Source organism: Podarcis erhardii (assembly GCF_964252035.2).
Source record: "Podarcis erhardii genome assembly, chromosome: 13".
In the NCBI taxonomy this organism is placed as follows: Eukaryota; Metazoa; Chordata; class Lepidosauria; order Squamata; family Lacertidae; genus Podarcis; species Podarcis erhardii.
The window spans coordinates 16,145,221-16,160,598 of NC_138502.1; the positions used below are offsets into that span (position 1 = coordinate 16,145,221).

Sequence of the window (15,378 nt, forward strand, 5' to 3'; positions counted from 1 at the left end):
TATATTTATTTTACTTACTTGGAAAGAGAGATATTATAGATTATTTTGATTGATTGGTTGATTTTACGACTTTGCTTTTCGAATATTTACAACCCTTCATATTTTGCAGTGTACGTACAGTGGTACCTCTACTTATGAATGCGATCCATTTCGGGGTGTTGTTTGCACCCCGAAAAGTCCATAAGTAGAGCGACTCTACTGCATGTGCATGAAAGAGCACTTCTGCGCATGACCGAAGTGCACAGATCGCTTCTGTGCGTGTGCACGCGGCGAACCTACAAGTAAACACTTCCGGGTTTGCCACATTCATAACCTGAAAAGCCGCAACGTGAAGCAAACATAACATGAGGTATGACTGTACTTGGAAGTAAACTCATGAATGAAACTTGGACTTCAAGATTACACCAGTTCTTCTGCAAATTCACTAGGCCTGTTTGACAACTCAGCTTGTCCGATGTACCGGTATTTCTATGTGGACCTGGGCCATAAGCCAAGGGAGGTGTGGGTATCAAGGGGTGTTCTTAACAAAAGTGTGGAGACCGCTCAATAAGGAGGCAAACCTTACACCTCAGGAGCCATTTCTGGCCAATCTGTTGCGCAAGCAATGATACCACCTCACTTCACATGAAACTCTCAAAAGGGTGAGAGGCAGCGGTGGCTGGTAACTATTGGAGCTGACGAGGTGGTGATGAACAACTAATGGCCCTGTTTGCCCTGCACATTTAAAGCAGTACCTTGCCACTTTAAGAGTCATGGCTTCCCCCAAAGAATAACGGGAAATGCAGTCTGCTAAGGGTGCTGTGTGGAGGCGCCCAATTCTCAGAGTGGTTTAACAACCGATTCTTCTTCTCGGGGAAATCCAGGAATCGCAGCTCCATGAGGGAATTGGGATTTCTAACAGCTCTCAGCACACTTAACCAACTACAGTTCCCAGAATTTTTGGGGGGAAGCCGTGACTCTTTGCAGTAGCATGATATTGCTTTAAAAGTATAGTGCAGATGGGGCTGGAGTCAACTTAATCTGGTCCTCCCCCCTTCCTCCTCCCTTTCAAAGATGCAGTGCTCACTTAAGCAATTCTCAGACATGAGAATCAGATATTTAATACTGAGATGGAAAGCTGGACACCTACAAAATGTTACATTTCCAGGAGTATGCACCAAGCGCCCTGTTCTTATCCCCTGTTCCCCTTTCATCTCATGTCTCTTCAGCATGTACAGGTGAGTTCTACGCAGTTGCTTACCTGAAAGGCCGCCGTTGCGGTGGAAGGGTTCCCATGGGCACTTCCAGGAGACAGTGCAAAGCATGGGGAGGAGGAGGAGGAGGAAGAAGAAGAACTACTGAGATCTTCCTCAAACGTGAAGGAATCAGGAGCAGTGAGAGTTGCATCTGCAGACATTTTGAGTGAGAGAAAGGAGGGGCGGCATTATTATAGCAGGGTAGAAGAGACAACTCTTGTTGTTTCTCACATGATTTTCACACCGTTGTTAGTTTTTCACATCATAAAATCCAGGGATGACTTAGGGGCCTGTTCCATGCCATTTGCCCAAGTGCAAGGATACCTAGTTCTGGCCCTAATCCTAAACATGTGACCGGAGGACCGGGGGCGGACGGCGGACAAGCAAACACACACACACACACACACACACACACACACACACACACAAACATAAACAAACACACCATTGTCTTCATCACCTTCAAACTTGTGGAAGGTGGCTATCTGCAGCAGGGAGCCTGTTGAAAGAGTCTCCTCATACATTTTAGAACCCTGGAAAATCAAGTGTTCTAGAAGGTGAGTCCCCGTGTATATAAAAGGCTCCTTGCTGCAGAAGCAAGCACAAGGTGGAAGGCAATTGAGAACTGTGACTGGGTAAAGCTTGTTTGCTTATCCTTGCAGCCTGGCCCTCGCCCCTAGCCGCACATGTTTAGCTGATGCATTGCCTGAGGAGGGGTGATTTGAGGGGTGCTAACAGAGCAGCAATTGGAACCCTGCTCTGAACACATTCCATCCAAGGAGCCGAGCAGTCCCAATTAGGCAGCCCTTTTGCAAACCTTTTGCAAAAAGCTTCCCCAATTTCCACCCCGTTTCTTCTCATGACAACCTCCCGCTGTCAATATTCCCATTTTGCAGATGAGAACAAGGCGAAAGGCTGCGTGCCAAGCCTGGGACAGAGGCAGGATTCAAACCCACTTTTCCAAATTCAGCTCCCTAGCCCTCACTGGAATTTGCTCTATCCTGTTACAATCCCTCCTGCTGGGATTGTACCAGAGTCCAAGCACTTTCCATTAGGACCTGCCCCTCCATAAACAGCCACTGGATCCCTCCTCTCTCCCAGGCAGGATTCCCAGTTTCCACTCCATGAGAGAGGAGGATTCCCCAGTAAAGAGAATGCCAAGTCAAGTCCTTACCTGCCATAGCATCCTTGATACCTGGATCCAAGGAGAGGATGTTTTTCTTCACCAGCTCAAGTGGTCCAGGGCGGTGTAGGATCTTCTCACTCAGGTCTTCGGCCAGGCGAGCCTTCTTGTCCTGCAGCTCAGAAGGGTCCCCCGGAGACACTGCAGTGAGAAGAGCAACTATCAGAAGAGCAGGCTTGTGGGATCAGGCAAGAGGACCTTGCAGTCCAGAATCCTACCTCCCAACAGGAGCCAGCCAGATATTCCTGGGGCAAACTCCGCAAACAACGTTTCAGGGATGTAGTCATCCCCTGGGGTCACCTGGAAATCCAGTCGGAAATCCAAGGTCCATTTACCTTATTTCCACATCAATTTGTGACTTATTTATTTTTAAAAGAAGCCCGCAGAAAAATAATATGCATATTTCTCCTAATGGGTGCATTTTTAAATGCTATTTTGCCTAATATTTTGCAAACCATTTCCCCTAATGTAATTTCTGCAAATTCTTTTTGCTAATTTGTGTGTTTTTGCACACACTTTCCTCCTAATGACGTGCATTTTATCTGCTCCTTTTGGTTTGTGATCTGCACCGCAAAATTCAGAGAAGTGCTATTAAGTCCTGGAAGGCTTGCTTTTTGCCCTTTCCCTTTCCCACCAGGCCTGGGAGGACAGGGCCGGGACGGACTCCAGCTACGAAAGTTGAGGCTGCAGAACAGATTCTTGAGCTGCAGTATTGCTTAGGGGTTATTCTTGTTGTTACTGATACTTTTTTTTTGTATCTTTATTTTAGACCTGATTATAATTTATGTGGAAATTGTTTTGTGTATTTGACTATTGTTTATGACTATTTTTGTTGTAATTATGTGGTTTTTTTCATGTTGTGAGCTGCCTTGAACATCGTTTGATTTGTGGAAAGGTGGCATACAAATGAAATGATGTGTGTGTGTGTGTATGTATGAATTTCAAACAATAGCTGCATTTGGGTGAATTAGGCAGGCTCACATTAAAACATAAGCCAAACCAAATGCCTCCTAGGCAGAAGTTGCTCCTTACCTTCTGACAGCTGGCCCTTAGCAGTGCTGGTCTTGTGGGGCCGGGGCGAGACTTTCAGCTTGGCAATCTCATTGGCCTGAGGAGAAAGCAGCAGAGGAATTTTTAGCATCCTTAGCCAGGTGCTCAGGTAGAAGAGCTAGGAGGCATCTTTTGCTCACTTAGGCTCTGAAGAACCACCGCCAGTCAGAGTTATGCCTTCCAACTTTTTTCATACCCAGGAAGACCCTACTTGAATTGCAACCCTGCAACGTGGAATCCACGTTGAATTTTTCAGCTATGCACGACCCATGGCCAATGCATAGAAGAGGGAATTTTGGTAGCTGCAGCTTGCAGGACTAAAATAACAAAAATCTGCACCACCACACCCTACAAAATGCCATTTTAAAAAATAAAAGTCCAAAATACATGCCTTCCATTGTTTCTGCGCTCTCTCTCTCTCTCTCTCTCTCTCTCACACACACACACACACACCCCTCTCTACTTTTGGGTTGGGCTGCCTCCAGGCCTGAGCAAAAGAACCACTAGCAGTGGCTCTCTTCTTCCAGTGGTGGGATATAAATGCAGTAAATAAGTAAATAAAATTAAAAAGCACCTGCCATTTTAGATATGCCTCTGCTGCCGTGCATAAATTAGTCATATACCACACTGTGATTAATATATTTGGATGTCTTTTTATTTTACAATAAATGATGGTGGATTTTTATTTTATTTTTTTTCATTTGAAAGTGTGGTCTGGACCCCGTTCCTGCTTGCACACCACACTCGGGTGCGCCCATAGCAGTGGCCTCTTGCTTCCTGCAAAAAGAAGTCGCTCCTCGCTGGGAGATGGGTGCTTAAGAGAGTCAGTGTCTGCAGGGTTCTCTACAAATTTTCCTTCTGTAACAATGTTTGTAATTGTACTTTGTTTTTGTCTCTTCTTTACTTGCAGGCTAATAATTTCCCACATTTATTTGCAGATTCAAAATTTCTTTGTCTCATCCTTCTTATCTTCCATTCAATTTATTGATTTACTAACTGTGAATATTGAACCTGTAGGGCTTTAATTTCTTTTTGGATCTGCAAATTCTTTGGGTTTCCTCTAAGCTTCTTCTCTTTATCTTTCAGCTGTTCCATAATTTTATCTTTTGTCTCATTCTGTGACTTTCTCCTAATTGCATTTTGTTGTATCAGAAACCCTCTCATTACCGCTTTGCTGGCCTCCCAAATCACCCTTATTTCCATCCCTTGATTCATATTGAGTTCAAAATAATCCTTTAGGGTTTTTTGGGCCTTATTGACAATTAATGAGCTTCTCAGCAGATCATCATTCATTCGCCATCTAAAGGAACCCTGAACAAACATTTTCAGGTCCATATGGGTGCTTAATAGAGTCAGTGAGCAGTGGACTCTCACAGAGTCCCATCAGACACTCATAGCGCTGCTTCCCACACATTGTTCAAAGCCTTGAGCCCAGCTGGTACTCACCCTGTTCTGGCCCTGGGTCCCATTGGGCTGCGAGAAACTTGCAAGGGGTTTGTTGAGTGCTGGAGGGATGATAAAGGGGAGCATGTTAGCGAACTCTAGAAGAAACTGCCCTCCCTACCTGCTGATTTTGGCCTGCCACTCTGTTGTTGCTAGTCCATAAAGAAACAGAAAAGAAAAGTGGCAACCTTATCTCAAGGTTAGAAGATCAGCTCTTCTTTCCTTAGCACCCACCCACTCCTTCATCCATGCAGAAATCCCCTTTGCAATGTGACTCCCTTCACTTTTTGCAAAGGGGTGGGAAGGAGGGGCTCACCTGGGAGTAAGTGGCGTTTGGAGAGCTGCTCTTGGGACCGCCGGTGTTCCATGCGCAGCTGCAGAACTGTAAGGGAGGTGACAATATATGAATAACGGTAATTACTTTATTCGTCTCGGCCAACGAGCAGTAAAAAAAAAAGCAGTGAAAAATTCAACTCTTAAATCATTCAGCACTGCCCACCCTCCCACCACAAAGCTAAAATGAAGCCAATAATTGATATATAACTCCAGATTACTGATGTTGACACAGTTTGTAATCACTTGGGCTGAGAGTTGTTAGGAGATCCCTATTCACCGCCGAGAGCTAACAACTCTCACTACAGTGGTACCTCGGGTTACAGACGCTTCAGGTTACAGACTCTGCTAAAATGGAAATAGTACCTTGGGTTAAGAACTTTACCTGAGGATGAGAACAGAAATCGTGTGGCTGCGTGGCGGCAGCAGGAGGCCCCATTAGCTAAAGTGTTACCTCAGGTTAAGAATGGACCTCCAGAACGAATTAAGTTCTTAACCTGAGGTACCACTGTACTCTTAACAAACTACAGCACTCAGAATTTGTTGGTGGGGTTTTTTTAAAGTAGCCTGTTTAAAGTAGGACCACAGCGCTTTAAATGTATGGTGCAAATGTGAACAGGCCTATTTGCCCAGCTGCATTATGAATCTAGCACTGTTTCCCCCAAAAGTTCTTCTCTGGCTCAGAATGCGTAATTAGATTCTTCAGGGGTTTGTAAATCCCAAGATCAGTATTCAAACGAACTGCTGTTGCAATCGCTGTGTTATCTTTAGAAATGAATGGTTGGCTGTGGTTGTGCTTTGATATGCACCCCCTGCTCTCATCTGGTTGTGAGCTGCTTTGGCAAGTCCATGTGGACAAGCAGCCTAAAAATTAAAGTAAATAATAACTACTACTACTGCCCCCACTGCCACCAACTAAAGCCTGCAGCTTTGTAAGCGCATGCAGAACATTTCTTTGCTGTCAGCCTACTTCCTCTCAGTTAAACCCTTAACTACTTATTGTGATTACCAGCAGCTCTCCTCCACAGCTGATGCTGAGAACTATAGCTCCCAGGGGGGCAGTGCAGAAAAGTGAATATGCACAGCACAACCGTTACAAGGGCAGGAGGGAGCCCTTGGGAAACAAATGAAGGTGGGGGGGGGGTTTGAGTGTGCACAAAGGACGCGTGCAATTATCCACTCCTGAAGTGAAGGGAAAGGAGTTTGCACTCACTGTGGTTTGAGATTTTAAAGTGACAAATAAAAGCAAGCTAATGAATACATGTTAGGCAGAAATAACTAAAACAGATTACACCATAGAATTAAGATCTTTCGTGGTCTTAATCTGATTTCAAACTTGCAAACCAGCAAGGATCAAGAAGCTCTGGAGTGTCAAATGTTCAGTCCAGCAACCAACTGAAATAATGGGTGCTACTTTGCTTTATCTTTGACCACTGTTACTTATTCAGGGCTTGCTCCAGAGAGTGGCAATGCTGGGCATTTGCTGGGGCCCAAAGAGCAGCAGAAGGCTCACCACCCTAACACTGTTACAATTTCCAGAGAATATCCAATAAGATCAGATGCAGCCAGAGAATTTTCTCATCTCCCACCTCTTCCAGTTTAGGGGCCACCAGTGAGGGTGCCATGCCCAAAGCCCCCCAAATCCTGTTGCTAACACAGTCAGTATTTATGTATGCTGCATCACAGTGCACATGATGTTACACAGGGAAAAACAGACAGATCACTGGCCCCAAGAAACTTACAATGGGAGATATGAGGGCAGGGATGAAAAAATGTGGGTGCTGCAGTTGGGACTAAGGAGAAAAGTTAAAGGTCTACGGACAGGTACTTTTTGAGGAGGGGTCTGAAGGAAGGCAGGGAAGCGGCAAAACATTTGATTCTGGGGAACTCAAGACTGTCCACAGTACATTGAATGAGATTGGAATGGAGTGGGCAAGATGTCTGTTGACTTGAAATCGAGGGAAACCGGATTGGAGAGATCACCCTATTCAGCAATCCAGGATACATCCAGGTTTGCAAAGGCGTGAGGCAAGGTAGGGCAAAACAATGTTCTCTGGAATTGCTTTTCAATAACACAAACTGAGAACAAAATGCATCAAGCTTTTATTGACTGCTGTATGATACTTGGTAATTATACTGTGGAATTGGAAGGGGAAATTAAATGGGGTGGGGGTGGGGGTGGGGGAGAGAATCACACAAAACTAGCCTGGAAATGACTATATAAAAATGAAATAGATGCAAATTAAGTATCGCCCAGAAGCCTCTATTTAAACAAACAATGAAAAAAATTGAAAAACTGGGAATTACATCTTGTTTGACCAACAACCTGCCCTTTTGGAGGCAAATCCAAGCATCAGAAGCAAGGTCTGCCTTTACGGAATAAATTCATAATTACTTGTCAATGAACAGCAAAATGAAAGCTAAAGGAGAAATTTACAACTCAGCACTGAAGCCTCCTGTGGATTTATGCCATATAGTGTGGTGTAGAAGTCGGTTATATCTATGGTTGATTGATAACATTAGCTGATGTAATATGACAACGTTAACTCGTACATAAAGAGCTGTGGAACGATATATGCATATAATGTTTCTTTGTTCCCATATGCCATGGGAGAGACATGACAGGGGACTGGTGTAAAAGAGCTGCAATACGAGGCCATCTATGATATCAAGTGTAGAAGGGCCAGCTATTTGGTCTGCCAAGCAAGACAACAGGTGGACTTTCCCACCGTACAGAATAGATTCCCAGGGATCAAGTGCATCCCCTTGGCAGAAATAAAATGTGATGAGGTGATCCAATGACGAACCCGTTTGGTTCCCAGTGGAAACAACATGCTCAAGATGGAACGGAATGGCGAGGCGATTCTGTACATTCATGGAGGAGGAACAAACGAGGAAGAGCCAGAGAGAATTAACTTAGGAGGCTCTGATTTGGAACAAGGACAAGAGCAAATCTGCAACCTCCTTGGTTTACTCTGCCTCTTTTACTCCCAACAGTAGATATGTGCCCCCTTAGCATTACAGAGTTAATGTTTTCCAGTATTTGAGTTCTCCATTTGTTATCTAGTGCCCATTTACAAAGGGCAATCGAATGAGCGATGGGGCAAATCCTTAACCATGGCAGTTTGACAAGGCACAGATCAAAATATTTTTCCGGGCATCATTTGGAATCTAAATGTTTGATGAGGGTAATAATAATAATTACAAGGAAGTGAATCAAAAAGCACCCACTAAGGAAACATGGAAGGCATAACTGTACAACAAACTGGTTTAATTGGCATGCTCTCTCGCATACCCTGCACAAACAGAGGGTGGGTGAGTGGGTGGGAACCTGGGAATTATAATTTTTGCAAGGACGTTGAGAATTCTCTGTAAGTGTCCCCACATCACCGGGAACCAGGTAGAGTTGGGAGGCTTCCTGACACCCTTTAAAGCAGGTGCAGGGAATATTCTTCAGTCCAACGGTCACATTTGCTTTTGGGCAACCTTCCAGGGGCCACATGCAAAGTGGTGGGCAGGACCAGGGGCAAAAATAGGTGGAGAAAGAAATGCAAATTTTGCGTGTGTACAGTAGGCTGGTTTCAGCACACACTCATACACCCCTCCCCATACAGCCAAGCAAGAGGCATTGTTCAAGGACACATTCCAACCAGGGGAAAACATTTGAGAAGGGTGCAAAGTGAAGGCAGTGAGGGGTGCGGCCTGGTGGAAGGGGGTGTGGCCTGGAGACAGTCCTGAGGGCCAGGTGAGAGGCCCGGAGGGCCACATTTGGCCCCTAGACCCGAGCTTCCCCACCCCTGCTTTAGTGCTATGTCCTATACATCAAATGTCAATTAATTTAACTGGTAATAATTCTGCCCCTTTCTCCACCCAGAATCCTTAGCATTTTCATTCTCTAAAGAGGCCAGGAAGTTGGGACAGAACTCTCAGCACACTTAGAAAACTGCAGCTCCCACTGTTCCCTGGGAAGGGAGCCATGGCAATTTGAAATGGAAAGTGAATCAAGTAAGCTGGACCTGGACCACATTCACACCACACATGTCATATCACCTTAAACTATCATGGTTCCCCACCACCAAAAGAATTCTGGGAGCTGTAGTTTGTTATGGGTGCTGATAAGGGAGGCCCCTATTCCCCTCACAGATCTACAGTTCCCAAAACTCCCTTTGAAGAGGGATTGACTGTTAAACCACTCTGATAATTGTAGCTCTGTATGGGGATTGTCGGGGTCACCAGCACAGAGGCACAACTATAAAATAAGTCCAAATGCACCGGAAACTTAAATTAGTCTTGCCATCGCCAACCTTGGAACAGAAGCAGTTTTCAGGGCCCTTTAAAAAACCCATGTATATAAGCCCACAGAAATTCAAATGCAGCTGCAGTGGGGACATCGCTGGGAAGGATAACCTTGTCCAAGGAAGAACACCAAAGGGATATGGCTGAGCGGGTGAGCCCTCCTCTTGCTCTGCCGTCAAACAGCAGGCACGTCATACCTTTGGAGGGTGGGACTGCTGCAAGCGTTTCTATTCCTGTGCCCGCTTCTCTCCTGCCTGGGCATTTGTCCTGTTGTCAGCAGCAGCTGGGGTGACGCCACTCGCTATTTATTTAAAAGGCTGGAAACACAAGATGCCCCAAACTCCCAGGCCAGAGGCTGGCTGCAAGGACTGCTTGCGGGGAACCCACCACCAAACTGCAGACCCTCCAAGTGTCTCTATTTTCCAGGGACACCCCAAATTTACAGAAGCCGTCCCAGTTTTTGATTTGATTGCAGGTCCCGCTTTTCCTTAGGATGTTCCTATTTTCATCGGAGAAATGTTGGAGGGTATGGAGTTATGTGACCTCAGATCCAAGGAGATGATACAGTTACAGATATAGTTTGATTATGTTTTTATACGTGTTGCTGCCCAGAATATCGTTATTATTATCAATATTATGGAATAGGATGTCCCTATTTTCTTTGGGGAAATGTTGGAGGGTATGCAAATACTCAACATGAGTGGCAGGACATGGGGGTGTTGAGTATTTCACCGCTTTGGGGAACTGTAGCCAGTTCCAGGCCTCAATACCTGCGTACACTCCACATACTGTACTTAAAGCATCCTGGGGGTTGTTTTAGGGCCAGTTTCCCCCCTTTTCTAGTCACTTCTGGGTTCAGTGTGATGTTTGCTTCTGCAGTCACACACATATTGAACGTGCATAAAATGGTTGTTGCCTGTAATCAATACACTGATTGAATGTAAAACACATTTTTGCATCAGTGCTTCACTGCAGGAGCCTTTTTGAGAAACTGGAGGAAGCAGGATAATTTACAAGTTAATAAACAAAAGCTGCCACTGCACATATACTATGTAAAATACTGTAACAAAAGTTTACTACCCCAGCCTTCTCTCCCAACACTTAAGATCGAATGTAACTGATCTGCAGAAAAGATTCTATGAACGGAAAACTGAGGCACTGTGTGTACTTCTGTAATTCAATAAAACCTTCAATAAAAACATTTTTTTAAAAAAGTTGTCACACATTATTCCTGTGACTGTACTCTGTTTTTAACTGTTTCTAATTCGAAATTGTGGTAACCTACCCTAGGACCTGCTGATGAAGGGCCAGTAGTAGTAGTAGTAGCAGCAGCAGCAGCAGCAGCAGCAGTAGTAATAATAAAAAATATTATTTTGGGGCAAGAAAGATCATATTTTTCATTATTGTTATTACAGTGGTACCTTGGGTTACATACACTTCAGGTTACATACACTTCAGGTTACAGACTCTGTTAACCCAGAAATATTACCTTGGGTTAAAGAACTTTTCTTCAGGGTGAGAATAGAAATCGTGCTCCGGCGGCGTGGCAGTAGCAGAAAGCCCCATTAGCTAAAGTGGTGCTTCAGGTTAAGAACGGACCTCCGGAACGAATTAAGTACTTAACCCGAGGTACCACTGTATTCCGTATCACCAGAACCAACACAGCCACAAATACACACGGAAACAAGTGTCCCTGAATGTTGAGTGGGCCCTCCTTCATTAAAAATGGTCCCTGCAAAAGCTTTAGCAAACCTACCAATTAAAAGCAATGCTGATTTTCGTATGTCCATAAGTATTGCACAAGCGGGAGCTATATGTGTGGAGAAATTACGAAGGGTGGTTTGTCACAGGAAAGAAACATGTAAGGCTCAGAAAAACACCGTAGTTGCCACCAAGGAATGCCTATGATGCCACAGGCAGGTTGACTGATTACTTGGACTGGCTAGGCCTGGACAAAATGGCTTCTGGACGCCAGGGTTAGGTTGTGAGGTACCAACAGAATGGAAAAGTGACAAGTGGTCGTGAGGAAGAGCATGACCCTGGTCCTTACAACTGACTCATATGGCTGTCATACACCATACATTTAAAGCAAATGATTTTCCTCAAAGAATCCTGGGAAATGTAGTTTGTTATGGGTACTGGGAATTGTAGCTTTGTGAGGGGTTGCTCTGTGCTGCACTGTGCTTCCCATTGCCCAACCTGGTCAAGCAAGTGGTAAAGTGACACATTTATTGGCTGGGCAGGGGGAAACCTTAAATGCATTCCTTAAAAAAAACCAACCCTTTAGATTTGAAAGTAATCCAGAAATATTCAGAATCAGGGCTGGTCCTCTCTCTGTTCTGCCTTAGGTACCTCCACCTACATAGATAGGCAATGTCGAGTTGCCAGAATTAAACTCTGCGCATGTTCAGAGGCACTCAGTCTAAACTGATGCAGTTTTTGAAAATTGAATATGCCAGACCTTCCCTTCCCTCACTCAGCTGGTGCGCAAATCTACATGAACCACCATTCAAAGCCTGAAGATGTATTCACAAATAAGTATCTGGTGCAAACAGTAACTGAACAGGAAGAGCAAACAGTCTCTCATATGCTATGAATTTCTGAGGGGACACTGGCATACAAATTTCTGAGGATAGACACTGGCATACGAAGGTGGCATGCTGGCAACTTCTGGTATAAGACCCACATTGTGAACCTGTGTGGTGACGTTGGGATTGAGAATATCATCAACCACATTGACTTCAGAGTTTGTTTCAGCCTCGCAGAAATGTGGCTGAGACGTGTTCCATTAAAATCCCCACTGATGGGGCCCTGAAGGGCTTATTTCGGAGGGAAGTGACACCCTGCGCCCTTAATTCAGGCCCCTGACTAGTGGAGTGGTGAACTGTTGTTACAAAGGGGCAAAGGGAAAGCACTCTGCACATGCCTATAGACAACTCCTCTTTACTTGCTCCTAGAGCAAGACCTGACCACAAAAACCTGGCTCAAGTTAAGATTTGGGGGGGAACTGGACCTATGTTGTTGCTTCACACAATGCAGTGTGGTGAGCCAGTTCAGTGGTTGAAGTGTTGGACTAGGACCTGAGATACTGAGATACCACTCGGCCACGAAGCTCCCTGGGTGACCTTGGGCCACTTTCTGTCAGCCTAACCTACCTCACAGGGTTGTTGTGGGGATTAAATGAGGAGGAGAAAAGGTGGGATATAAATGCAATCAGTCATAGGAGCCAACTCATAGCGGCCAAGATCCCTTTGTGTCCCCCCACAATAAAATATTTGAGGGGGCTGAGCCTCCCCAAAGTTGATAGGAATTGCCATTCAAATGGTGCTGACACAATTCTGTCCCTTGGGGCACAATTCACCACCAGCAAGGTCTCCTGTGAAGATCAGAGACTTTGCTTAGCTTTCCTGCAACTAGCAGAAGCTGGGAAAACCATTCAGAATAAGCAAATCTGTTACCAATTCTATCCATCTGCATCATTTATTTTCTTATGTGTATATCTTATGTTGACCCCCCCCCCAAAAGCAGCAAACAGGATAAGGAAAACATAAAATGATATTTAAACTGTAGAAGCCGTAGAAGCAGCAGTAAAACTACACAGAACACCTATGATTTATGCACGCATGGGAACTGACATGACCTTGCTTGTAGAATGTGTCTTGCCTTGATTTTTTTTTTTTTATAACTCCAAGCAACAAAATGCAGCGTGGGCTGTTCTCTTAAGAGGACAGGCAGGTGCCTTCTGCTTAGTCAGAACTTTGGTCCACCTAGCTCAGCACTGTCAGCTCTGACTGGCAGGAGATCTGAGGGGTTTCCAGGCAGGGTTTTCTCACACAGCTGCACCTGGAGGGGCTGGGAATTGAACCTGCGACCTTCTGCATGCAAGGCAGATGATATACTCCATGAGCCACAGCCTTTCCCTTACACAGCAGGATATCTCAGGAGGGTTCTGAGGAGAACGATTTATTTATTTTTAATGGAAGGTGAAACAGTAGGCGTTGAGGTCCCTCTGTCTTAGCCTGCCATAATTACCACCCTGCAAAAAGTCTATTTTAAAAATTTAATAGCACCAAGGTGCCTAACGCCCCACTCAGATCCTACTTACCGGAGCGGAATTTGCTTCGGATCAGCATGGATCGTTCAGAAGCCAGGAGTGTCATCTTTGGAGTCCTTGCAGGTATAATCCCAAATCTGAGGTAGGCCCCATGGATGTTCAGAAGAGGGGGAAACAGGAAAAAAGGGGAAATGATGAAGAAATCTCCAACTAGGATCTAGAGAAGCCAGCCACAGAGTCCCTGGGCCTAGGGATACAGAGTTGGATATCAGCAAGAGTGGAGACCGGGGACACCTGGGTTCAAATCCCAACACAGCCATGACTCTTTCATTGTAACCTTGGGGCGGTAACTTTCAGCCTCACCTGTCACCTACCTCACAGGGTGGTTTTGTAGATAAAATGGGGGGGGGGGGTCATGGACGCCACCCTGAGATCCTCAGAAAAAAAGGTAGCCTTACAAATGCAACTCTTAATAAAATAATCTACCGCACTGGGTTGTCGTTGTGAGGCCAATGCTATGTAATTGTTAGCGACTACTGGACTAAGATTTGGGAGGTCAGGATTGTTCCAATGTCTGCTCAGCCATGAGCTTCACTGGGTGACCTTGGCCCAGTCACTGTCTCTCATCCAAGCCCACCTCACAGGGTTGTTGTGAGAGATAAGTGTGATATATTTTGTCCCTTGTGGGTGGGGGAGTGGGAAGGTGGGATATAAATCTAAATAAATAAATAAATAAATAAAATTTCGAGGGAGGGGCAATGGAGGGAGGAGCATTCCAGTCCTCCTGAGTTCCTTGCTGGGAGCGGGTGGAACAAAATAGCCAAATTTTAGTTGCAGGCAACTAGCAGAAACGCAGCAGCAGGTGGAGCAGTTCCGTCGCTAAAGATGCAGTTGGAGACGGGGCTTGACCTGTTGAGTTTTTGCCCTGTTTAAAGGGACAGGAGCCCAGCTGGCGGCGTGTGTGAAAGAAAGAAGAGCGAGAGAGATGGTTTTGTTTGCTTTTTTAATCACCTGCTGTCCGCCCGCACCCGCCATGCCCTCCTCGGGGAGAAACCCAGGAGGAGAGTGCCCTGCCTGTGCCATCGCCCTAAAGCCTCTCTCAAGGAAGCCAGGAGTCCGGGCTGTCCCTTCCGCTTCCCCGCTACAGGCCTTTTCGATGCCAGCCCCTTCCCCAAAGCCCGGGGGGACCCAGACGCCCCGACTCACCGGAATGGACGGTGCAAGCCTTTTCCTCCTCCTCTTCCTCCTTCTGCTTGGCTCGGGGGGCGCTGGGAACCGTCCGCCCCCGACGGCTTCTCCGGGAGGGTCTGCCGGCGGCCTTTCCGGGGGGGAGGGGGTGGCGTCCTTCTTTTCCTCGCTGCCTAGGTGAGGATGGCAGCGGCAAGGGACGGCCAGGCGCACGGACCTCCGGAGGAGAGGGTTGGGCCGACGGCTCTGCCCCCCGCCTGGGGGTCGGACGCCACCGCGCCCCCCTCCCCGGGCAGCTGGGATGTCCCCGTGCCTCTGCCATGCGCCCCCTCCCCTCCCCGAGGGTGCCACCTGCCGCGACACCCGACACCGGGAACGCGCTGCTGGCTCAGCAAGGACCACCCCCCTCCGCCATCCTCCCCGTCTTCGTCCTCCGCCCCCTTCTCCCCACAGATCGCCACCGTCCCGCCTCCTTATACTGGCCAGGAGATCCTCCAGGCTGCCCAGCAGATCTTGCTATTGGGGACATCCAGGAGTCCTGGCAGCATCCCTTGCGAGCACCGAGGGCTGGTACTTGGTAGTGGAACACCCCCCCC

The 15,378-nt window shown here is 46.4% G+C and overlaps 1 protein-coding gene across 2 annotated transcripts in view; it reads right to left on the reverse strand.

Annotated features, from left to right (window-relative positions):
* Positions 1-15,089, reverse strand: part of LOC309327781 (myocardin-like) — a 27,210-nt gene extending 12,121 nt beyond the window's left edge. For both annotated transcript variants that reach the window (XM_081837275.1, XM_081837274.1), the window contains exons 1-7: positions 14,801-15,089; positions 13,646-13,731; positions 5,228-5,293; positions 4,915-4,973; positions 3,451-3,526; positions 2,410-2,559; positions 1,241-1,386 (exon numbers count right to left, since the gene is read on the reverse strand). In XM_081837275.1, coding sequence (XP_081693401.1) covers positions 1,241-1,386; positions 2,410-2,559; positions 3,451-3,526; positions 4,915-4,973; positions 5,228-5,293; positions 13,646-13,700 — 552 coding nt within the window. In that variant the 5' untranslated portion in view covers positions 13,701-13,731; positions 14,801-15,089. The remainder of the gene's footprint in view (positions 1-1,240; positions 1,387-2,409; positions 2,560-3,450; positions 3,527-4,914; positions 4,974-5,227; positions 5,294-13,645; positions 13,732-14,800) is intronic.
* Positions 15,090-15,378: the final 289 nt, after the last annotated feature.